Source organism: Camelus dromedarius, chromosome 8, assembly GCF_036321535.1.
Source record: "Camelus dromedarius isolate mCamDro1 chromosome 8, mCamDro1.pat, whole genome shotgun sequence".
Taxonomy (NCBI): Eukaryota; Metazoa; Chordata; class Mammalia; order Artiodactyla; family Camelidae; genus Camelus; species Camelus dromedarius.
In genome coordinates, this window is record NC_087443.1 from 125,994 (window position 1) to 151,912 (window position 25,919).

At 40.4% G+C, this 25,919-nt stretch overlaps 1 protein-coding gene across 1 annotated transcript; it reads right to left on the minus strand.

Annotated features, from left to right (window-relative positions):
* On the minus strand, positions 1-25,867 carry LOC105088953 (disintegrin and metalloproteinase domain-containing protein 29-like). Its single transcript, XM_031462103.2, is given in 4 exon segments — positions 1-180; positions 10,929-11,162; positions 24,862-25,665; positions 25,667-25,867. Coding segments are annotated over 4 exon segments (1,419 nt in total).
* Between the last annotated feature and the right edge of the window lie 52 nt (positions 25,868-25,919).

Consider the following 25,919-nt stretch of genomic DNA (forward strand, 5'->3'; position numbering starts at 1 on the left):
TCAATCCAGCAGGAGACCCAGAGCAAGATGAGGGAACACCATGCTGGCAAGGAGGGGCTGTGCCTGCTCCCGCAGGAGACCCAGGACGGGGCCCAGTTCCACCAGCCCTGCAGGGAGACCCTGTGCCTGCTCCTGCAGCTCCTCCTGCACCTGCACCTGCACCCGCACCTGCACCCGCACCTCTAGGTGACCCAGAGCCAATTCAGGCATCACCATCCCCATGGGCTGAGCTGCCTCTGCAGCCACCAACACTGTCATCTCTGAATTCTCACCATCATCCCGTGCCCACACCTGAACTTTACTTCCCTTCCCCTGGCATTTTTTGTTTGTTTGTTTGGGTTCTCTGTAATTTCCTTTTTCTTTCATGTTATTTATGGTGTCATCTATTTTTATGTTTTAAGTTTACAGTAATAAAATTTAGACTTTTTCCCTTTTAAATTGTGCAATTCAAGAGCATTAAGTGCATTCATAATGCTGTGTGAACATCACCACTGTCTAGCTTCAGACTATTTATTTCCCCAAAGTAAAACCCTGCATCTAAAGCACAAGCTCCCCTCCCTCCCTCCCCAGCCCCTGAGAACCCTCCTAATCCCCTTTCTCTCTCTGTGCCTTTAACTCTCCTGGACGTTCCCTATCACTGAAACCACACAAAAGGAGGCTTTTTGTGTCTGCCCACATAATTTAAGCGGGGACTGGTGAATTTTTTTTTTTTTACTTGAAATAGCATTTTTGTTATTTGAAAGGGAAATCCAGATAGATTAAAGATGAGATGTACAAAATGAAGCCCTTTTAGTAGCTATGTGAATAATCTTGGGGTAGACGATGCTGTTCTACGTGAGCCAGAAGGCAGAAAGGAGATGCCTAGCTCTTCCTGTGACAAAACAGAACAAAACACAATCAAAAAACAAATAAAAGCCAAGAAAGACAGCTGGAAAGACAAACCACAGCCTGGAAAAAGCATTCTCATAACTCAAGGTCAGAGAAAGTTTTCACATCCCTGTGGCCAAAAAACCTCTCGAAACCGTGTTCTAAACAGAAACAGAACAAACACATGCAGTTCCAATGAGAGACAATGCAGGTGACCAGTGTGTGTTAGAGATGCTCGACCTCTAGGGTGAGGACACACACAGATGTACACACTATGGAGACAGCATTGGTCACCATCACACTGGCAGGTCTTTAATCTGGTGACAACCAGCCCTGGTGACAATGTGAGAAAGCAGAGGCCCCAGCAGACCCCCTGGAAGGAAGAGTGAATGGACAATCCTCTCTGGGAGAACAGTGTGCAGGATGCATCAAAGTGCCACGGTGCATCCCCTTCCCAGCAATGCTGATCCTTAGAGCTGATCCCACCAAAGTTCTCGCACAATTTTTCAAAGATGTCTTTTCAAGGGTATTCATCACAGCACTGACTGAAATAGTAGGGAATTGGAAGCAACACTCATGGAGGGGGATGGGGTCCATCAGTTCTGGTTCACGTGGATGAATGAATGCTGTGCAGCTGGAGAAGTGTGTGCAGGGTCTCTACCTGATGCCAGGGGAGCCCTCAGGGTGGATGCACGTGGACCCACTGTCTGCATCCCGGTCCCATCTGTATGACTGCACATGTGTGAAATCAACATAGATGTAAATGAATCTGATTGTGAGTGTGTGAGAGAGAGAGAAAGAGACAGAATGAGAGAGACAGAGACTGGGAGATGTGCACCAAACCATTCATGATGGTCACCTCTGCGGGTGGGATTTGCAGATCTCTTCTCTTCTACTTTAGGTGATATTTCAATTTTTTATAATGTGTCTGTATTACTTTATTAATTCTAAAAAGATTAAAATCCTATGTTAATGTGACCCATTCATTTCTCATCTATGGAATAATTAAAGTGTATTATTTCTATTTTTAAAAAATTTATTACAAGGAAAATAAGCATTCATGAAAGTAAAATAACAAATTCTAAAGGAGTTAAGAATCAGTAAAGAACGAAACCTTCTCAGGACTCAATTCCAAGTCAGCTTTGTGGCAGTAGACGTTCTCCAGGAGTTCGTGTACATCCTGAATCAGCACCCAGTACAGGTAAGCAAGAAGTACCAGACTTGGACACTGAGCACTACAATGGATGAGAGATTTTGTTGAGAAAACTTAAGAAAGGCCTACATGCACAGAAAACAATCCTATATTCATGGAACAGAAGGCTGAAGGCTTAAGATGGCAATAGTCCACAGATAGATCTAAGGAGTCAAAGAATCCCTACCCAAACCCCAGGTGGTGTTTTGCAGAAATTGACAACCAATCTAAAATTCATGTGGAAAATGCAAGAGGCTCAGAATATAGAGAATCTTGAAAAAGAAGAACAAAGCTTGAGGAATGGATAGCCAGGTGGAACCCCATGGTTGGTATAAAGACACTCCTGGCTGAAGATACCTGAGATTCAACAGATGCAGAAGAAAAGCCTTCTTGGAGGTCCCCTTATCTGAATAAAAGCAGAAAGTCCTGAGAAATGACCAGAGCCATCAATTCCCTCATCAGGAAGGCTTCTATTTCCAGGAGCAAGACCAAGAGTAAACCTACCATAAGTCCTTTCTGTGGGGTGTTTTAGAACCATGAGGAAATGCAAAAATCACCCATCTGTGTACCGATGAACATTACCACAAACTTCCTTATATCCCATTGTTTTCCAAAGAACCCATTTGTCTTTCTGGAAGAAACCTGTCATAGAAGCCAATTCTCTCCCCTCCCTTTGCCCTATTAAGTTAGGTTGATACAAAGCCTTTACTTTTCATCATTTAACATGGTAGTTGTTTTTCTGGTTGACTCTTGTGTGCTTAGAAATAAACTTTTCTCCTGTTCATCTCCTCTTTACTTCTGTGGGTTCTTTGAGAGGGACTCTGGATGATGGGGCTGCTCTTTTCTCACCTTCTTTAGTGACATCTTTTTGTCTATAGTTAAGCTATAAAAAAGGCGTATTGGTTTTGAGTCACAACCAATAGCTATAACTTTGGAGACTCCCCAGGAGGAAAAAGGAGTACAACACTGCCGGGAGAATTTACCAGCTGTCCTGGCCAAATATCTGATAAGATAATATTTACAACAATTTTTTACAGGTTCACACTAAAACAAATGTCCTATTGAAACTTCTCAAATAATCAAATTGAAAGAAAGGCAAAAGAATATCATGGCTAGCCTAAGAACACTTCCTTAACAAAACATAAGGACAGAAATCAGATTTAGAGCAAAAATTAAAATCCATTTACACCATCAACCCTCCCACCCATTTGTATACTGTCCCCATGCAGACAACCCCCTGGAAAAAATCCTCACCAAGATCACAAACGGCCAGATCCTTTGCCAGGACCTTATGCTTCAGAATTTGTCCCATTTGGGCACTGATAGCCAGGGCCTGAGAGAGGCTATTTGTGAGCCCTTCTCTGCTAAGACCCAACAGGCTGAAAGGGAACTCTGCACTCTGATGGAGAGAGAGATCATGCCGATCCTCTGTGGAAGGATCTATAAGAACATCCCAAAGGCATACAGCTCTAAATCTAGACATGGGAATCTTCTGGTTGGTATCTTAGTTGGAAATCTCCTCCTTGACAGAAAGAAGCAATTCAAGATAATGAAGTTGGATGAGGCACCTGCCCCTTGATGTTATCACTGAGTAGGATATGCAATTCTTTGAAGAACTGAAAACAACCAACCTTGTTTTACTAATCTGGTCTGTATAGAAACAGACATATAGCTCCAAGAGTAATTCAGAGCCCACCTATCTTTCTTACTGACATCAAAAACTCCACTTCTCCTATCAGGACAATGGAGAAAGAACTGTCCTACACTCAAGAAAGAATAAAAACTTAAATAGCAACCACCCTACACCTCTGACAATAGGAAATGAGCCCCAGATTTCCTTCTTTAAAATGCTTACCTCCTTCCTCAGGTCCTCTGACAGCAAGAGGTGTGTTCTCCTGGTCCTGAGAACCAAGCCTTTAAATGCAAATGTCCAAGGAAATAACTTTAACTTGAGGATGTCTTGCTTTTAAATGTGCTTCTCCCCTCCTGTTATAAAATATGAGAACTTCTTCACCTGATAAGTGCAATTAGCCCCCCCACCCCGAGAAATGTTTTGTTCCTTAGCACACCCAGCCATTAAAGAGTAACTTGGTCCATTAAAATCACTACCTGAGATCGGAAAGGGAAAAGCTAATGGTAGACAAACCAGGTATTTTATCCGCTCAGATTGGCTTTAAAAAACACCAAGACAACCAGAAGGTATTTCCAAAATTTCCTTTGTCCAGAATTTGGTCCACAGCCTCCATAAGATTTCCTACCGGTGTTGCACTGTCCCCTCATTCCTCTTCAATTGGCATGCAGACATTTGTGACTGTGACAATTTCCTTTACCCTTTTTTAAAAATCTACCAAATACCAAAATTTCACCTCACCATACAAAACATAGATCTTAGTCCTGTTCAGTTCTCATTCAGTAAAGGTAAGCTTAAAATTTCTTTTGGCTCTCTATAAAATGCTATCTACTCCTTCATCAAAAACATGGGCAGATTCAAATGCATTGAATTTTTATTATCCACTCTATATAGGTCCATCCACTCAGAAAATAGCTTTCAGTATTTTAACATCAGTATCCATAAGGGATATTAGTTAGTAGTTTCCTTCCTTCCTGCCTTCCTTTTTTTCTTTTTCTTCCTTCCTTCCTTTTTTTTTTTTTTTTGTAGTGTCTTTGTCTGGTGTTGGTAACAAATTTATTCTGGTCTCTTGGAATGAGTTAAGCAGTGGTCTCCCCTCTTCAATTCTGGGAAAAGCTGGACAAGAAGTGGTATTTGTTTTCCTTTGAATGTTTGGCAGAACTCACCGATGAGGCTGCGGCTTTTCTCTGTAGATTTTTCACTAGTTCAACCCCCTTACTAGTTACAGGTCTATTCAGATCTTCTATTTCTTTGTAATTCAGTCTTGGCAGGTTCTGCTTTCTAGAAATCTGTCCATTTCTTCTGGGTTATCCAATTTGTTGGTGTACAATTCATACTATCTTCTTCTAATCCTTACTTCTGTAGAACCAGTAGTACTGTCTCCACTTTCATTTCTCATTTCTGTAATTTGAGTCTTCTCTTTTTTTCTTAGCCCTATCCAGCTAAAGTTTCATCAAACTTTGTTGATCTTTTTGTTAAACCAACTTTTGGTTTCATTGATTTTTTTTCCCTACTGTTTTTTCTGTTCTCTGTTTCATTAATCTATGCTTCAGTCTATATTATTTCCTTCCTTCTGCTGGCTTGTGCTTAGCTTATTTTTCTTCTTATAGTTCTTTACATTGTAAAGTTAGGTTGTTGATTTGTTATCTTATTCTTTTAATGCAAACATTTATAGCTATAAACTTCATCCTTCCGTGGTCACAGAAGATAGTCTTTAAGTCTATTGAAACTTACTTTGTGGTCTAACATACATATGTCCCAGAAAAGGTTCCACAAGCACTTGAGAAGAGTGTGTGTGCTGTTGTTCTGGGCGGAGTGTCCTGTGTGTGTCTGTTGGAGCTAGTTGTTTATTGTGTTAAGTCCTCTGTTTTCTTGCTTATATTCTGTCTGTTTGTTCTACCTGCCATTGTGACTGGGGATTTAAAATTTCCAACTATTATTGTAGAACTATTTCTCCCCTCATTCCAACAGCTTTTGCTTCGTATATTTTGGTGATCTGTCACTGGGGACATATATGTTTAAAATTGTATCTCCTTTCTGTAGCAAAGGTTTTATTACATCTGTACTTGAACTTTTATTCATATGTAGTGTTCCAGACTAAATCCCTCCCAGACTGAACCCAGATGGGCTGAATCCTGCTCTTTACCTTAAAGGAAGTCTGAGACCTACCTCAACATTGATCCCTCCTGAAGGAACCCCCCCCCTCCACCGTTGCCAGAATTCACATCCTTTCTCCCTCAGCATCAGTCCCTGGTGGCCCAAATGTTCTCAGACCAGACTCAGCCAGAGCGGCCTAGGTGGGGCACCTCAGCACTTGCCACCACCTTGGGGTGAAAGTCAATTCCTTCCATTTGCCTGGATCCATGGCTCCTTCCTCCTCCAGCACCAGCCACACAGGTCCTGGACTTGCAAGGCCAAGCTCATGCAGACAGGCAGAGACCTCAGGGTTCCAGGTGACCTCCATCAACCAAGAGCACATCAGTAGAGGGTCCATTTTTGCATATAAATGGCCTTTCTCCATTTTGTTTGCCAAGTCCAGGAAAGAGATAACTAGGCCAGAAGTGACTCCTTTGTCCTTGAAACTTGGAGGACACTAATCAGATTCTGTCATGTTAGGTTTCTAATAGGAGCAGTTAAATAACTATACTCAGGGGGGAGCATATAAATTTCAGCTCTGAATTCTCACATGAGTAGGGGGCAGTGGGTGGAATTAGGAAACAAAGATCTTGGGTTCTGCTCATAACTCTATACTTGTGTAGCCTTGGACTAGTTTTCTCACCTTCAATCCTGAGATAATACCTCAGAGTTATTTTTGTGAAGAGCATTAACAGCTCTGGTTAAAGCCATGTTACAAGCCTGGAGTCTTCACAGGGCACACAGGGCACTTGAGAGCCTTCCAGAGACACAGGCATCATACATCGCTTTTATTTCTATGCGTTTTATTGGGAGAAGCCAGATAACCATATCAAAAATATGAATGCACTTGATTCTCATGTTTATACTTGATTCATATTTAATCAGTCCTATTTTAAAAATTGCTCAAAACTTGGAAATACAGCAAGGCTTGCTGTGTCATGTCTGCCAGGGTACAGATTATTGAGCTTTTGACCTATTATCTCATACTTACTTAGGCCCACACACATGAAGTTATATGTTAACATGTAGACTTTTGTACAGTAGAGAAGTGAATGAGTCCTATCTGACAGAAAATACAAATTCAAAGGTTACAGGTTTATTGCCCTGTGGGACATTAACCACTTTCACATCTAACTAGCATTCTTTCTTCTGTGACTATATTCTGTGTCTTATAGAGTCTCTTTGAACTAGCTTTATTCTTCTCTTAGTCCCTTGTTAATGAGTTATTTAATCTCTGATATGTGCTCATTTCATATTTGTGTGAGAGTCATGTTTTTAACCTTCAAAAAGTATACTGACATTCTCCAAAGTTGCACTCCTCGTGTTACTAACATCATTTTCCTTAACATTATTTTGCATTATTAAAAATTAGAGAGAGTTATCTGTTTTATTTTTATTAAAGTGGATAAGTTAATTATATTAGGTCTATATTATAATCTGGACTGCTTTTATTATTTCTCTTACAAGAAACTATCCTTAATTTATATCTCAGTCATTTTTATATTTCTTGAGATGCATAATAATGTACTAGGTTGAACTGAAAAATTGTCTTTTTTCCCCGGCAGAAATTAAGTCTGATTTTGACCACTCCAATTAACAATGTGCACTGGGTTTGCAATCGTGATTCTGTGCAGGTTTGGAGCATGTGCAGAGGCTCAATGCTGTAACCATTTACACAAATATGACAAATGACGAAGCCCAATGCCACTTCAGTGGTGTTCAGGATCCTCCTCCCCAAACGCTCTTTAGACTGTCACTTCCTGCCACATTCCTACCTCCACCCATTCACTCGCTTCTTCAGGTTTGGCACCTGGAATCTAGTGTAAGTTGAGGAAACACTCAAATTAATTTTTAAGAAATATGTGTTAAATAAGAATCTTTTACTAGACTTTGTTTGAAAGCCTGAAAAACCTCATTTTACTGGGTTTTATGAGAGTTACTTCTGCTTTCTTTGGTTACTTTCAAGTTTAGGGCACTATATACTGAGAAGCTTGAAAAGACCAAGATTCAATAATTGAGAGTTTGCTTGCACTATTCACCTTGAAGTATTTACATATTCTATCACTACAATAGCTTTGCTTATGTAATTTCATTTCAAAATAATGGCAGGTCTTTTGGCATTTTGTTATTTTGTTGTTGTCTATTTATAAAGAAAAATTCCATGAAAAAGACCCAGAATTACTGCCCCATAACAATCTAGATTGCTTGCAAAAGCTGCCCTGTGCTAGAGGTTTGTTCAGAGTTCAGTAGGGATAATCAACTCATTCGAACACTTGAGAAAAAAACAAAGTAAAGTACCCATTCAAATTACAGCCCACATCCATGGTGAACCTTGAATTTCACAACAGAAGGTAAAAAGGCCCCAGAGGCTTCAGAAAGAATAGGAACCCAGAGGTGTCCACACACTCCACAACCACGTCTAGACTGAAGGGTCCCCCTTCTGCAAATAAAGCAAAGGAACAAGTATACCTCTGTACACTCACATTTCACTGACAGGTCCCTCCAAGACAGCTGGTCTTCACCAAATACAGAAATAAAAGCCTATATCTTGCTACCAATCTTGGGCTCTAACCAGGTCTTTAACTGGAAACTGTGTGATAGGAATGACAAATCAAATTGCCTTCCAGGAGGCGGCATCACAAACAACACCAGTTAAGGGCTGCAGACATTTTAGTGATGCTGATGCACAGCAGCACTTTCAACAAAATCATTACAAGATGTAAAAACACACACTGCAGTGCTCCATACGCACCCAAACTAAATTTCACAACATAACTTCTTATTACAGTTAACGATCTTAAAAATTCTTTCAAGAAAATAAAAACTTGATGTTCAAAGAAAAGATCTCAAATATTTGCCAATGATGCAAATAAATGACAAGGGCTTAATTTCCAGAACATATAAACACCTCAAATAACTCAACAACAAACAACAACAACAACAAAAACCCAATCAAACCATGGGCAATGTCTACAATGCAGATATACAGATGGCTAACAGGCACATGAAAAGGTGCTCAATATTACTAATTATCAGATAAATGCAAATCAAAACTACAATAAAGTATCAATTCACACTGGTCAGAATGGCCATCATTAAAATGTCCACAAAGGATAAATGCTGGAGAGGATATGGAGAAAAGGGAACCCTCTTACATTGTTAGTGGGAATGTAATTTGGTGCAGCCATTATGGGAAACGGTATGGAGATTCCTCAAAAAACTAAAAATAGAATTACTATAAGATCCAGCAATCCCACTTCTGGATATGTATCTGGAGGGAACTCTAATGTAAAAAGATACATGCACCCCAATGTTCATAGCAGCACTATTTACAATAGCCAAGAATGGAAGCAACCTAAATGTCCATCGACAGATGACTGGATAAGAAGATGTGGTGTACACACACACACACACACACACACACACACACACACACACACACACACACACACACAATGGAATACTACTCAGCCATAAAAAGGAATAAAATAATACCATTTGCAGCAACATGGATGGATGCAGAGATGATCATACTAACTGAAGTAAGTCAAACAAAGACAAATACCATGTGATATCACTTATATGTGGAATCTAAAAAAAAAGACAAATGAAATTATTTACAAAACAGAAACAGACTCATAGACATAGAAAACAAATTTATGGTTACTGGGGGGAAAGGGGGTGGGAAGGGATAAATTGGGAGTTCAAGATGTGCAAATACTAATTAATATACATAAAGGAGATAAACAAGTTCATACTCTATAGCACAGGAAACCATATTCAATATCTCATAGTAATGTATGGTGAAAAATATGAAAATGAATATATGTATGACTATGACTATATCTATGACTGAGTAAGATTAATATGGTAAAACACTTATATGTAGTATCTAAAATACAATACAGATGAACTTACTTACAAAACATAAACAGTCACAGATACAGAAAACAACCTTTTTTACCAAAGGGGAAAGGGGGTGGGGAGGGACAATTTAGGACTTTGGGATTAGCAGATACAAACTTCTACATACGAAATAGATAAATGACAATGTCCTACTGTATAGCAGAGGGAAGCATACTCAATATTTTATAATGGGGGGAGGATATAGCTCAATGGTAGAGTGCATGACTAGCATGCATAGGTCCTGGGTCCAGTTCCCAGTACCTCCACAAAATAAATAAGTAAACCTAATTATCACACACACACAAACACACACACACACACAAACACACACACACACAAAAGAAGAAAAAAACAAACAATATCCTGTAATAAAGCATAACAGAAAAGAAAAATAACATATGGTGTCAGTGAAAATGTTCACTGATTTCAGAGCAGAGAAATTTAATACTGGACTAGAGGTAATGGGAGGGACAGACCCTGTGAGCTCCAACAGGACCCTCCCACGCAGGGGGCACTCAGGACACCTCAGCACAGAGCTCCAGCCCAGAAGCAGATGCAGAGGGCCTGGGAGGGGTTTCCTATGAGGGCATGGCTTTGTTTTTTCACACAAAAAAAGTCTATACTAACAATTTGACAAGGACTACTGATGTGTCTTCAAATACTGGAATCTAATGAGAGCTTTTGCATACCTTAATAAATCAGTGAGAACCACATTTAAAAAGAGAATTTCTAGGGCCCCTGATATTTCAATGGTAAGTAGCTGGAGGACAGGGATGGTTTTATTAACTCAGAATGTACAGTGTGGGGCCTTTGATCCCAGGAATAAGTCATTCAGACATGAAAGCCCAGAACAGGTTCAGGTGTCTGAGTCATTCAAAGGTGGGCTCACGATGAGGGCCAGGTCCTTTGGGGCATGTCCCTCAGCGGGAGGAGCTCTTTCTGCACAGAGTTCAGGGATGTGGCAGGAGACGCATATCCTCAAACAAGGATGAGGATGAAGACCCTCAGCATCCACAGAGTGTGGTCCTTGTGTCCTCTATCTGCTCCTTTTCAAGTTGGATCAGATCTTAAGTATACAGCTTTCAACATACAAATGAGCAGAGCTGTCCTAGGTTAAACATGGATAACCTGAGTCCTGGGAGCACCACCCAACCACCACACCCCCTGCTTCACAGAAGCCCTGAGAGGACAACTCACCATGGACTGTAGCTGAAGAATCCTCTCCCTGGTGGCAGTGGTTACAGGCAAGGGGTTCCCTGGTCTCTGGTTTGAGGAGGGATCCAGGGCCAGGCAGTTGGCGCTCATCCAGTTCTGTCTCTTGTGCACAGGTGTCCACTCGCAGGTCCAGCTGGTGCAGTCTGGGGCTGAGTTGAGGAAGCCTGGGGCTTCAGTGAAGGTCTCCTGCAAGGCTGCTGGATGTACCTTCACCAGCTACAATACAATGTGCACTGGGCATGACAGGGCCCTGGACAAGAGCTTGAGTGGATGGGATGGACTGACCCCGAAGATGGTGACATAAGCTATGCACACAAGTTCCAGGGCAGGGTCACCTTGACCAGGGGCATGTCCACCAGCACAGCCTACATGGAGCTGGGCCATCTGATATCCAAGGACATGGCTGTGTACTCCTGTGTGAGAGACACAGTGTGACAAACCACATCCTGAGTGTGCCAGAAACCCTGAGGGACAAGGAGGCTGCAGGGGGAGGGGACACAGGGAGGCAGGGTTAAAGGCTCCCTTTGAAAATGGGCTTGGGGACATGTGTTCACTGTTATATGAGGGCTGTTCCGTACAAGAAACACCGTGTAGGCAAAATTCTGGGAGTGAGGAGAAGCTAAAGGAATTAATGCAGATATAACCATCTGCCATGAAGGGTTTTTGTGTGGACCCAGGTCTTTAAGTGATTTGAAGAAATGCCTTAGAGCACAACTGCTCCATCAGATGCAAAGTCCAGGCGTATCGCCATAGAAAAGTGTTGCGAGGTCCTGCAAGTGGTCTCGTCACTTTGCATCCCACCTGTGAATGAACGTTCCTTTAGCTCCACGTCAGCACCAGCACTGATTGTGTCTGTGTTCTGGCCACCCTGAGTGTGCAGTGGTAGCTCCCGGTTGTTTTTGTTTGCAATCCCTGATGATATACAATGTGGATCATCTTTTCAAGTGCTTATTGGCCATCTGTCTGTCTTTTGCTGAGGTTCAGAACTTGAGCCCATTGTTGAATGGGGTTGCTTACGTTCTTTTGTTCAGTTATGAGTGTCCGTGTGAATTCACAGCACAAGTTCTTACCAAATAAACTGTGTGAAAATGTATCTTTCCAGACTGTGGTATGTTGTTAGATTCCCTTAACAGTGCCTCTCACAGAACAAATGTTTTTCCTTGTGATGCCTTATAATTTATCACATTTTTTCATGGATCATGCTTTTGGCCTTATGTCAAAAACTGGTTGATATATTTAAGGACACTCAGAAGTTTACAGTTTCTAAGTGCAGGCCACCCTCAAGGAACGGGGTTAGAGCTCCTAAACTTTAAGTGGGAAATTCTGGAGTGTGGAGTTATATGGAATTCTTCTCTATGGGAGATTGGTCTCTTCCCTGCCCTATGCTTTATTTCTTCAATTGTTTATTGATATCAGTATGGGCTCCTAGATATTTATTTTGTACTTTGCATTAAAATTCAATATTACATTCAAATTTTGTGCAAATTGTTCCAATTTCAGTGTTGGGGGACTTGGGGGCTGGCTCCTGTATCCTTTTGAAATTCCTCTGTGGTTTTGTGTTTTGTGGAACTACAAGGTGCTCAGCTTCATCATGCCTGCTCCCTCTCCCAGCCCTGGAACTAACCGTTCCTGTAAGGAATTGTTTTCTTTGCTCATGAAATATTATCAGAAACCAGGAGTTTGGTGACAGGTGTGCTTGTGCTACTGGGTTTCATTGCTTCTATGACTGCTTGGCTGGTGGACCAAGGAAATCTCTGCGTGTGTGTCCTGCAGCGTGCACACAGATATCCATCTACTAGTATTTCTGAATCTAGTCTCCTGTACCTATATTAAACTAAACTTGAGAACATGGTGATGCCTCCAACCCCAACCCAATGCCTCACAGACCTCTCTAGCCTTCCCTCCTGTCATCTGGAACCTCCCACCCAACAGCAAGAAACATTCATATGCCATCCTGTACCTTGTGGTTCAGTCCCAAGTGCACATACGGTGATTTCCAGTTGTCAGCACCTGTCTGCGTGGACTCAGTGTGGTCAGTGCAGAGGCTCAGCCCCGACAACCACTCCTCTGCCTTCGCCCTTGCAGACTCCATAGTAAAGGCTCCTTAGGCATCCGCTCATGACCCCGCCACCTTCAGTGAGTTGTTTCAAAATCGGTAATGGCAATAGACACTTTACAGTCTGTGTTCCATCCTGAGAGTCAGCGTCTCCTAAATGATTTTTTTCAAATGTATACATGAACGTTTACTCTCTGTGCCATAAAGTTCTAAGGCTTTTGACAAAGGCATAGTGTCATGGATCCACCACTGCACATCGCACAGAATAGGCTCACCACCATTAAGAGTACCTGTGGTCCACCTGTTTAACACCTTCCTCAAATCCCGGCTACACCGACAGGCTTATCTAAACTATGTGCCCTTACCACGACGGCCTGTAAATGACGTCTAACAGTGTGTAGTCCTTTAAGACTGGTTTCTTTCACTTAGCCACATGCATTTAAGGTTCATTCACAACAGTCATGGACACTTCAGAAAGGAAATTAAGAAAGTATTCCATTTAAAACACCATCAAAAAGAATTAAATACTTAGGAATAAATTTAACCAAGGACAGGAAATACACAGAAAACTACAAAACATAAAAAAATAAAGAAGTCCTAAATAAATATACAGACATCCCTGTCCATAGGTCAGACAACTTTTGAAAGGTGGCAAGAGTCCCTCAAAAGTCATCCACATATTCAGTGCAGAATGGGAAGCAAGGGGTTTTGGAACTAGATAGAGGAGGTCATTGCACAGCATGGTAACGCTGAATGCTACACAGGTGCTCTGATGAAAATAGTTAATTTTATGGTATGTGAAGTCTCATCTATTTTTTAAAAAGCACTCATCTATGACTCTTTGTGGTTTGAATGCTCATTCTTCTATTGCTGGATAGTGTTTGTGGGTGTGGGTGTGTGTGTGTGTGTGTGTGTGTGTGTGGACAAGAGATGGCTCATTCATCCACCTGGGAGAGAAAACCCTGCTTGCTTCCAGTTTCAGCAATTATGAATGAAGCTTGTACAATCATTCGTGTGAGCTCTGTGTGGACATAAACTTTCAATTCAGTCAGGTAGATTCCTAGAAGCATGATACTGGATCATAGGCTAAAACTGTGTTTAGCTTTATACAAAACTACCAAAATGTGTCCCACATTCCACGTTCACCCTACACTGGTGTTCAAATCCTGTCCACATTAACTAGTCACTTTGATTGTTGGTTGTGTCAAAATCTTGATAGTGATTCAGAATCCGAACTAGTTTTTATTCCTGCCAATCTGAGCAGGTGGACCAACCACAGGAGATAGATGAATGAGGAACAATGTCACTCTATCTCCCCTTCCAGTAATTTTACTGGTCCCAGGAACCCTTATAGAAGCTCAAGCACTGCTCCTTTCTTAGGCACAGTATTGGGACAGAATACATTCCTTTGCATGAAAAGAGGCATGGTGCTAGACTTTTCCTCAGGGACATACCACGGCAGTATTGCTATCAAACCTGTGGGTTGCTTTCCTATGCAGCATCCTCAGACCCCTCAAGGAGGTCACAAGTGGTTCTGGCACTAACTCTTGGCACAAATACTTGCCAGAGCATGTGTTTCAGCTGGTTCTCGGGCCACCAGTGTACAACTTGAAGTAGCTCAGCTGCTCCCCCAGTTAGGCTGCCTAACACCACAAGTTAAATATAAACAGACCAGAAGTCTGAACTAACTTGGCCAAGTGACAAAGCCAAACCCTATCTATCTATCCATCCATCCATCCATCCATCCATCCAGAGAAAGAGAGACTGCTGGTCTTCTGTATCAGAACTTCACAACCAGTTCTGCTCTTACAAACTGGCAGGAGCACATAGGAATGGAGGTGTGCAGATGCCAATTTGATTAGTGACAAAGGGCTAAATTGCCACAAGCCTGGGGAATTTCAGTTTCCACTTTGATCTTGTCTGTGAACAACACTGGTCTTTTAGCCTGATGTGGAGACAAGGGGTATAAAGGTTTCCAACCTAAATGATTAGGACAACGTGGATTCAGATACTGGAGTCCTTCTGTCATCAGATACTCCACCTTAAATGCCAGCCAATTATAAGCTTGGGCTTCTTCCTGCATAAAGTAGTGCCACATAAAGGTCTCAGAAAAGACAACTCCATAGAAACTAACCTCTGTACCAACACTTCAAGTTCTCAGGATTTAGAACCTTATTCCCAAGTTTGGCAGATTATAATTTGGAAAAGTGGTCCTAAATACATCTATGGTAGCAGAAAAAAGAAGTTCAATACATCTGTGGAAGCACTGCCATCAGAATTTCATTGTTTGGTCTCTGCTGTTCTCCAAAATCATGCTCCCCGGATACATAACTGCCCAGCACGGGTGAGCTTGTGCCGCTGTTGATGTATTAGTGAAGGTTCAATGGAGACAGATAAATAAGCAGATGCATACATATATAAACACATAGGTAGAAATATACAGATAATAAATAGATACATACATATGTAGATGATAGATCTACAGACAGGTAGATACATATATATATACACATAGGTAGAAAAATACAGACAGATAATAGATATTTACATATACACAAATCAATGATAGATACATGCATACATAATATATATACATACACATATGACAGACACATACATATATATGTTTGATATATGACAATAGATGATAGATAGATAGATAGATAGATAGATAGATAGATAGATAGATAGAAATTGGTTCATGCAATTATGGAGGCCAAAGTCCTAAAAATCTGCCAACTGCATGCTTGAAATCTTGTGGTGCATTTTCAGTTGCAGGGGAGAACCAGGGGAGCCAACTGTGTAAGTCCTGGTCTTAATCTGAAGGCCTAAGAACAAATGTCTGAGAGCAGGAGAACATAAAGTTCCATATCGAGGAGAAAGAAAGGACTTGCAACTTCTCTCCTGTTTTGTTCTTAGAGCCCTCAACCAACGGGACAATTTCCACACACACTGGTGTCTGTGAGCATCATTACTCAGTCAGCGGATCCAGTACTACTTTCTCCTGGAAACACCCTCACAGACATGCCCAGAAATAATATTTTCCAGCGATCAGGGCCTCCTTTAGCCCAATCAACTTGACACATAAAATTAACAATCACAATTGTCAATCAATACTGCTTCTTCTGCATGAATCAGACAAGACAAATAGTGTCTACTTTACATGTTTGAAAAGAGATGAAAAATCTCCATCAGACAAATAAAAGTCAAACATTTTATTGGAATGTCCTATTCCCAGGGCTAGGAGCCTGATTTAAGAGAATATGGGAAATGCATGTAGATTTCTTCTTTTCTGCTTATTTATTTTCATTGCAATCTAAACACTTATCTCATTTTCAGACCTCCGACTCTCAGTGACTAATATAATTCTTCTCTCCACAGACTTCAACTAAATTTTTAATAGGTGAAACATCCTGGGAAGTATTATATGGGAGAAATAAAAGGATTTAGAGGATGCTATCCCACAATAAGCTGCTCTGGCACATTGTTTATTTTCAGCTGAAGGTGCTTGAGAACAAACTGACACAGGGAAATCACTGTGAGTAAAAATAAAGCATAATTCTCCCCCTCCGCAAAGAAATTTATAAGTATAGAAGAAAATCCTGTTGCAAAAATGCCTCCATACCAGGAAGAGAAATACACCTGCCAAGAAGTCTGCTTTTAAGTGATGACTGATACCCACCACTTTGGGATAATGACAAATCTTAGCACACTCTCAACTACTGGAAGCCTCCAGGAACACAGTCAGCAGCTTGGGCAACTGCACAGGCCTGAGAGTTTACCAAGAGCTAGGGAAAACTGAACAATAAGCTTTGTTTCTCCTCCACCAGGCCGCTCCTTCAAGTGACCTACTGGACAAGATGGTCTACTGCACAGATCAACATAGAGTGTCAAGGAAAATAAAGAAACACAGGATTGTGTACATATCAGAATAAGAAAAGAAATATCAGGTTAAACGTCCAGGCATAGCTCCTAAAAAATGGAGATCAGAGATTTACCTAATAGAGTTCCAAAATGATAGTCATAAAGATGCCCACTGAGGTCAGGAGAACAACGCATGAACAAAGTGAGAATTCAAAAAAGAGAAAAATGTAAGAAAGTACCAAAGAGAAACTACAGAGCTATAGAATACCATAACTGTACTGAAAAATTCAGCACAGAGCTTTAATAGCATATTATATGAAGCCTAAGAAACAATCAGTGAGCTCAAAGTCAGGGCAGTGAACTATATTCAATCAATGGTGCAAAAAATGTGAAATAGTAAATATTGCTAGAAGGACATATGAGACATCAAGTGGAACAATATGCAGATTATACAGGTTCTAGGAGAAGAAAAGAGGGAGAAGAGAGCAGAAAGAGTTTTTTTTTTTTTTTTTTTTTTTTTTTTTTGGCTGAAAACATTTCTAACATGGAGAAAGAAAGAAATACCTAGCTCCAGGAAGCCCAGGTAGTTTGAAATAAAATGAATGTAAAGAGACCTTCACCAAAGGAAATTATAATTAAATTATCAAAATTTAAAGCAAGGAGAAAACTGTAAAAGCAAGAAGAGAAAAGCAACTTGTTATGTACAAAGGAAACCCCATAAGACAATCAGCAGATTATTTAGCAGAAACGTTGAGGGCTTGAAGGGAACGGCATGATATGCTCAAAGTGATGAAAGAAAAAGAAAGCCCTCCCAACCAAGAATATTCTGCCCAGCAAAGTAGTCCTTCAGATCTGAAGGCAAGGTAACAGTTTTGGAGACAAGAAAAAGCTGAAAGATGTCATCCACACTAGAGCAACACTGCAAAAACTCTTAGAGAAAAATGTTCATGCCAAAACAAAAGGGTGCTAATTAGTAACAGGAAAATATATGAAAGTATACATCTCATTGGCAAAGGAAAATGTATAGTTAAATTCAGAATACTCTACTGTTGTAATGGTGATGGGTAAATCACTTATAAATCTAGCAATGGGGTTGTAGACAAAAGTGGTAAGATTAACTATAACTGCACACACACAGTGAAAGATGTCAACTGAGATGTGAGAAACATAAACTGTGAGAGAGAGAATTAAAATGAAGAGCTCTAGTATGCATTCAAATTTAAGAAGCTATCATCTTAAAATAGACTGTTATAAGATATTTTATACCACCAGACAGTAACCACAAAGCAAAAAACTGTAACCAATACACAGAAGGTAAACAGCAAAGAATCAAACATACCACTACAGAAAAATCTTCAAATCCCAAAAGAAGAGAGCAAAAGAAGATAGCAACAAAGGCAGTGCAAAAGAGCCAGAAAACAATGAACAAGCTAGCAGTACAAGGTTGTAGTGATCAATGATTACCTTAAAGTTGCATGGGCTAAATTCTCATCAAAAGATACTGAGTGGCACAGACATAGAAAACAAAGTAGGGCTACCAAAGTGGAAAGGGGACAGGGGAAGGGATACATTAGGTGTTTGGGATTAACAAATACACACTACTATACAGAAAATAGATTAAAAAAAAAAAAAAGGATCGGCTGTATGGCACAGGAAACTATATTCAATACTTTGTAATAACCCATAATTCATAATGGAAGAGATTCTATATATATATTAAAAATATACATTATATTTTATATATATATATTCTGAATCACTTTGCTGTACACTTCAAACTAACACAACATTGTAAATCAACTATACTTCAATTAAAAAAAGAAATAAACTCTGAAAAGAAAAGATATTGAGTAGCAGAATAAATGGAAGACCTGGCTATACCCTGCCAATAAAAGTTTCACTTCTGTTCTAAAAATGCACACAAATTAAAAGTCAAGTAATGGAAAAAGATATTCCATGCAAATGGAAAACAAAAGAAAGCAGGGAAAGCTATATTTATATCAGACCAAAAAAATGCTTTAAGCCTAAAACTATAGTGAAAGACAAAGAAGGTCAGCCCATAATGAAAAAGGGTCAACCCAAGAATAGGATATAACATTTGTAAATACTTATGCACCCAACACAGGGGCACATAATATTAAATATTAAGCTATATATTAACAGACCTGTAATGAAAAATAGGCAACAATGCAATAACAGTAGGGAACTTTAATAGCTCACCTTCAAGAATAGATTACCCAGACAGAAAAACCAGTAAAGAAACAATGCTCTTAACCTGCATGTGAGACCAGATGGACTTGCCAGATCCTTGCAGACCATTCCACCTGAAAACAGGAGAATGCACGTTCTTCTCAAGCACCCATGGAACATTCTCCAAGGTGAATAATTGTATGTTAGGTTACAAAACACGTCTCAATATATTTAAGAAGATTGAAATTACATTAAGCATTTTTTTCTGACCACAGATACAAAACCAGAAATCAATTATAAAAATAAAACTAGAAAATTTACAAACATTTCAGATTAAAATACATGCTACTAAAGAGTCAGTGGGTCAAAGAAGACAGAAAAGAGAGATCAAAAAATATCTAGAGACAAATAAAAATGGAAATTCAGTATTCCAAAATATGGGACTTAGCAAAAGCAGTTCATAGAGGGAACTTCATAACAATAAATACCTACTTTGAGAAACAAGAAAGATCTCTAATAAACAAAGTAATTTTACACATCAAGTCCTAGAAAGAGAAAACTAAGCCCAAAGTTAATAGAAGACAGGAAATAACAAAAATTTGAGTGGACAGAAATGAAATAGAAACTAAAAAGATGACAGAAAAGACATAATGAAAAAAGACAAATCTTCAGGTAGACTCACCAAAAGAGAAGACTCTAAATAAATAAATAAATAAATAAATAAATAAATAAATAAATAAATAAATAAATAAAAGAAGAGACGGTACAACTTTCACCACAGATACACAAAAGATCACAAGAGACCACTATGAACAATTATTCAGCAACAGAGTGGATAACCCAGAAAATAATTGATAAGTTTCTTGACTCTTAGATCAACCAAGATTGAATCATTAAAAAACCCAGAAAATCCAAAAAAGCCAATAATGAGTGAGAAGATTTAATTGGTGATCAAAAACATTAAAACAAAAGAAGATTTTAGGACCAGATGGCCTCACTAATGAATTCTACCCAACAGTTTAAAAAGAGTGAATACCAATCTTTTATGAACTCTTCCAAAACTAGAAGGAGAGGGAATTTTTTTTTTTTTACCAATTTTATGAGGCCAGCATTATCCTGTTACCAAAACCACAAAGAACACTACTAGAGAAAAAAACAAGTACAAGCCAATACACCGATGAATATGGATGCACGAATTCTCAGCAAACCAAATTTACCAAACTATTACACAGACCAAATACGATCATGAAGTGGAATTTACTTCAGTGATAGTGATTCCATATAATCATCTCAATAGATACAGAAAAAAAAAAAAACATTTGAGAAAACTCAACATTCATTCCTGGTAAACACTCTTTAAAAAGGGGTAAAGAGGAAACATTTCTCAGCATAACCAAGGCACATTTGACAAACTTAAAGGTAACTTTGTACTCCACAGCTAAAAGCTAAAGGTGTTTCTTCTAAAATCAGGAACAGGACAAAAATGCCCACTCTTACCATTTATATTCAACATGGCACTGGAAATTTTAGCCAGAGTAATTAGGCAAGAAAAATAAAATACATACAAATCAGAAAGAAAGAAGTAAAACTGTCTTTATTTGCAGAAGGCATGATATTATTTATAGAAAACCCTAAAGACCCCATCAATAAGCTGTGAAAATGAATAAACCATTTCAGGAAAGTTGTAGAATATGAAATTAATATACAAAATCAACTGTGTTTCTATAACTGAACAACAAACCTTCAAAATTATGAAAACCACACTTTAAAAACTTCATCAAGAAGTATAAAGTACCCACAAGTACGTGAAGGAGCTGCACACTGAAATACTATTAGACATCCATGAAAGAGACCGAAGACACAAATAAATGATAAAATCTTTTGTGCTCATAGAATGGAAGAATTCATATTATTAAGATGTTCATACTATCCAAAGCAATTTAGACATACCATGCAACTCCTGCTAAATTTCCAATGGCTTTTTAAAAAACAGAAATTGAGCAAATACTCCTTAAATTTATACAGAACCAAAAAAGACCCCAAATAGCCCATGTAATCATGAAAAAGAAGGAAGCCAGAAACATCACATTACTGACTTCAGTCTGTACTACCAAGCTACAGTAATTAACACTGTATCGTACTGACACAGAAATTGAAATACAGACCAATGGTTCAGAACAGAGAGCCCAGAAATAAATCCTCATGAATGCAATCAAGTAACATTTATCAGGAAGCCCAGAACAATCCACAGGGAAGTCTCTTCAACATGTGGGGTTGAGATAACCAGATAACCACATGCAGATAAAATTAATTGGACCCCTATTTACATTACTCACAAAAAATTAACTCAAATGTATTACAGACTTGAGTGTAAGACCTGGTACCAAAAAAATCCTAGAAGATAATCTAGGGAAGAACCCCTTGACAGTGATCTTGCTGATAATTTTTTAGATGCATCAACAAAAGCAACAGCAACAAAAGCAAAAAGGACCAAGTGAAGCGACATCAAACTAAAGAGCTTCTGCAAAGCCAAAGGAACAATGAAAAATATGAAAAGTCAGCCTATGGAATGGGAGAAACTATCTGTAAACTGTATATCAGATAAGGCATTAATACCAAAATTATATAAAAGACTCCTTCAGCTCAAGAACAAAAAGTAAATTACAAAAAGGGCAGAGAAACTGAATGGATAGGTTTCCAAAGAAGTCATCCATAAAGCCAGCAAGTGCACAGAAAGGTGCTCCACGTCACTAGTCAAATTGCAGCTTACATCCACAAGAATATGTCACCTCACACATGTCTGAACGGCTACCATCAGGAAGACAAGGTACGGCAAGTGTTATGCCGGATGTGAGAAGGACAGTAGTGTACGGCATCACTTACATGTGAAATCTTAAAAAGACAAAATGTACAAATAGAGAGTAGCTGGTGACTAACAGAGGTCGGGGGGTGGGGAATTGAGGGCACAATCTACAACTAGCAGGTGAACAAGTTCTGGGGAGCTAATGCGCAGCACAGTAATCACAGTCAACAATGCTGTATCACAAACTGCAAAGGTTCTAAGGAGCTAGGTTGTAATTTTATCTGCACAGAATGAAATGCTAATTACAGGAGGTGATGGAGGTGCTAGATGATGCTCTGGTGGTCATCATATTACCATATACAAGTGTATGAAATCACCCCTTTGTACACCACCACCTATGCAATGTTATACAGCAATTATATTGCAACTAAATTTTAATTTCATCAAATACACTTTAAATTAATGAGGTTCAAAGGGAAGAGAAAGAAAAGCAAACCTAAGCACAGTGCTCCGTAGTGTGGGAAGGTTAAAGGCCTGGACTCCCCCCTGAGCCCCTGGGAGCCTGTGCTCTGGATGAGAGAATCTCACACACACGCTGGAACCCAGGGTGAAGCGCCTCAGCCCCTGGTGGGAGCACAGGGATCTGACCAGGCCGTGCTTCTGCAGGGACCACTGGGGTCGTTCCTCTCTGCAGGAAAGTCACATTACCCAGAACCCCCATAAATTTTAGGCACCATCTCAGGACTTCAGTCAGAACCTATGAGCCATATGAGCCATGATATGAGAACCAAAAGTCAGAAAGGGAAGAAAAAGGGACAACAGAAAGAGATTCAAAGAGATCAAGACCGGGTGCGCATCAAGCACTGAACTTAAAATGCACTCGAGCCCCAGGGAGAGGAGCACTGACCCCTTGTTTGCACGGAGACCCCCCAAGCCACATGGGGAAGCCCGCTGTTTGGCTGCAGGAAGGAGGCCAGTAAAAGGTGTGACGAGGGTGACGCTGCGTCAACAAACAATTCACACCAGAGGGTGTGAAAGTAGGTGGGTGTTTAATTCATCTGACCTCTCATTTAAATTTCTCATTAATATCCACCCGTCAAGAATGGAATACACTGAAAGCAGCACAGCACTGTGTTATCAGAGAGTAGGCTTTGGGCTCGTCACAGGGAGAATTCAGAGATGAGACCTGGAGGTCAAGAAACTAAAGTGAGCATTTATTATTCAGTGATAGTCTTCTCTTGAGGGGAGAACGGACAGTCTTGGGTGAGCAGGTGTGCTGCTTCTTTGCCAAGCTGTTGATATGGTTGTAAAAATGAATGGGTAGAATGTTCACTGCGGACGGAGAGGTTGTGGCTGTATTTCCTGCTCTTCATTCCAGCTCCACCCTCCCAGGGGAGGACGGATCTCTGTCCTTTTTAGTCTTGATTGGAAGTGTCATGGTATCAGTGCACGACGGGCACTTCTTATCTGCAAGGCCAATTTTACCGTAAACACAAGAGCATAAAGAGCAAGAGGTTACATTCAGATGCACAAAATTCCTGCCTTATCCCACCTTTCTTTGTCTGCCTCCGGGACACTTGCCAACCCAAAATGTGTGGTTTCTTATTAGTCTGGAAGTTCCTGCTTTTCTTCGTTTGTCCAAAGACCCCAGTTGTTCACAAGATGTAACGATTCCTGACATTTGGTACACGTTCCCCTTTCTCTGCTTATATCTAGCTGTCTGGCTGCTCGAACAAATGGACTAGAGTACCTTAAATGCAGGCTGAATGTTGGAAATTGGAAGGAAGTTCAAAGATAGGACAGTAAGATGCATTTGGAGAAAAGAGGTTAGGGTTTCAAAACAACGTGCATAAAGGCGGGACCGCTTTAACTGTATACATTTAGGGAAACCCTGGAAACAAATGTTACAACAGACCAAAAGTGGTTTTCCGTGGATGTTGTGGGAAGTGTTACATCCTTAGGTTGGTGGGAGTTTCTGTCCTTTTAATTCTATGCTATGTACCTGTATGGCATGGGGAATAGTCTACATAATTTTAAAGGTTAATTTATATAAAAATGCTTTATTACTTATACATTTCACTTTATTAATTTTACATCACATTATAAAATAATAGTTCACTGAACATTGTTTACAGAAGGGGACTGGGTTTGCACCCCCACGGGGGTGATCTAAAGACTGGTGTCTGTTATTCACCACTAATTCCTCAGTTTACATTTCCCGAAAGTGCACTGAAATATAGATGCAGGGAGGAAGGAATTAACATTCACAGGGCTCCCCCTGGATGCCGGAGTCCTTGATAGGCACATCCACCTAATTTTCTGATGGAATTTCATCGGACCCAACATTCAACCTCCTGATCCTAGTGCCCCACTTTGGGAAATTAGGTCTCCCGGGTGTCATAGTTTACACTAGATGCGAATTGAGCCCACATCTCTCTCACCCTACAGCCCACAGCCCACCGGAAGGGGACAGACGAAGCTGCTTGGGAGCAGCCCTCCCTCTATTTCCCTGGACCCATTCTGGGCTTAGAGAAGGAGAGATCACCTAGAGGAAGTGGAAGACCCCAGTGTTCAGGAGCACTAATTTAGAGACATGTCATGAGTCTGTGCCTAAAGCCGCCCATGGCAACTTTTGTTAATAGTGGGAGCAGCAAACTGAGGTCAGGACCCAGCTGCCGACCCCCATCTCCTCTGCTGGCCAAAGTCTCAGGCTTGATTTTCCCTCTGAGAGTTTATGAAATATCAGAGGACAGAAACAGATGATTTTTCAAGATTTATTTCACAGGGGTGATCAGCGACCTATCAAAGAGTCCTGAGGTGAGAACGTCAATGCCTCTTCACCACCCCTGATGTGTGGAAGTCCTCCAGTGTCTCTTGCAGGGCTCTAGAATGTGACATTCAGCTTTGCCATCTGATTACTGATTTTATCACAGATCATACTCCTATATTGCCTATGTCTGTACAGGGTTGGGAGGCTGGTTTATAACTTAATTTGTACCTACTGTCACTTCCTGAACTGTGGAGGTCTTGATAACTTTTACATTTGTGGCTACGCCCAAGAGGAGAGCAGCTATGAAGGCATAGATGCGACCGAAGACCACTCTCAAATATACCACTGATTGTTGGCTTTGTTTTACTGACCGCATCATCCTTGGTGGGGATCCGCTGTCTTGGCTCCCTCCAGCACCTTTATCTGCACAATATGGAGGGTCCCAGCCTACACGGCAATGGCAGTTCCTTCTATTGTTGCAAACTCCTCTAAAACTACATTTCTCAGGGTTACAGTCATATGTTATTGCAGCTATAGAAGCATTGTAGAAGTTATTCTCACAAAATGTTCCAGGAGCACAGGGGGTACCGTTTCTCACATGACCAACGTCATTTATCCCTGTTGCTATGTGTGTGTCTAATCCCCAGCACCACACCTGTGAGATCTTTGACTGATGGAACGAGGCGTGGTCTGGCAGCCGGGGAAGGTGTGTGACGTTGCCGCACTGCAGCCTTCCACACTTTATGTCTGCATTCTGACAAGGGTTAAAAGTCATTAGAGGAGCTCTTCTTGAACAGTGTCCAAATCGAGTGGCCTTTGTATTTATTGTATAGCAGCTGTCGTCGGCATTCACAGCATGTCTTCCAAAGATCTCTTGGCAGTGCATGGTGCGGTCAGTGCAGTTTCCATGATAGCAGTAGCCCTCCTCGGTACAGGGGGTTCCATCTTGCAGATAAAAGTTCTGGGGGCATAGGTAAGTACCCCCAGGGCAGCACTCGGGGAGATCACGTATATTTTGGATTGGTCTAAGAGTACATTCCAGGCGTAGCGTACATACAGTCTGTATAGCACATTTCTTTATCACAAACAGGTACACCCTTAAGGGAACAGTCTGTATTACAGCATTTGTTGCTGTAACACTGCTTTAAGGAGCCACAGTCACATTTCTCTGAACCCTCCACTACAGAGTTCCCACAACGTACATTTATCAGGCTTGCATTAAATGACTTCCAAGTCATGTCAAACATACAATGGCCTCTTTTTTTTATTACGTTCCACCAATGCATGATG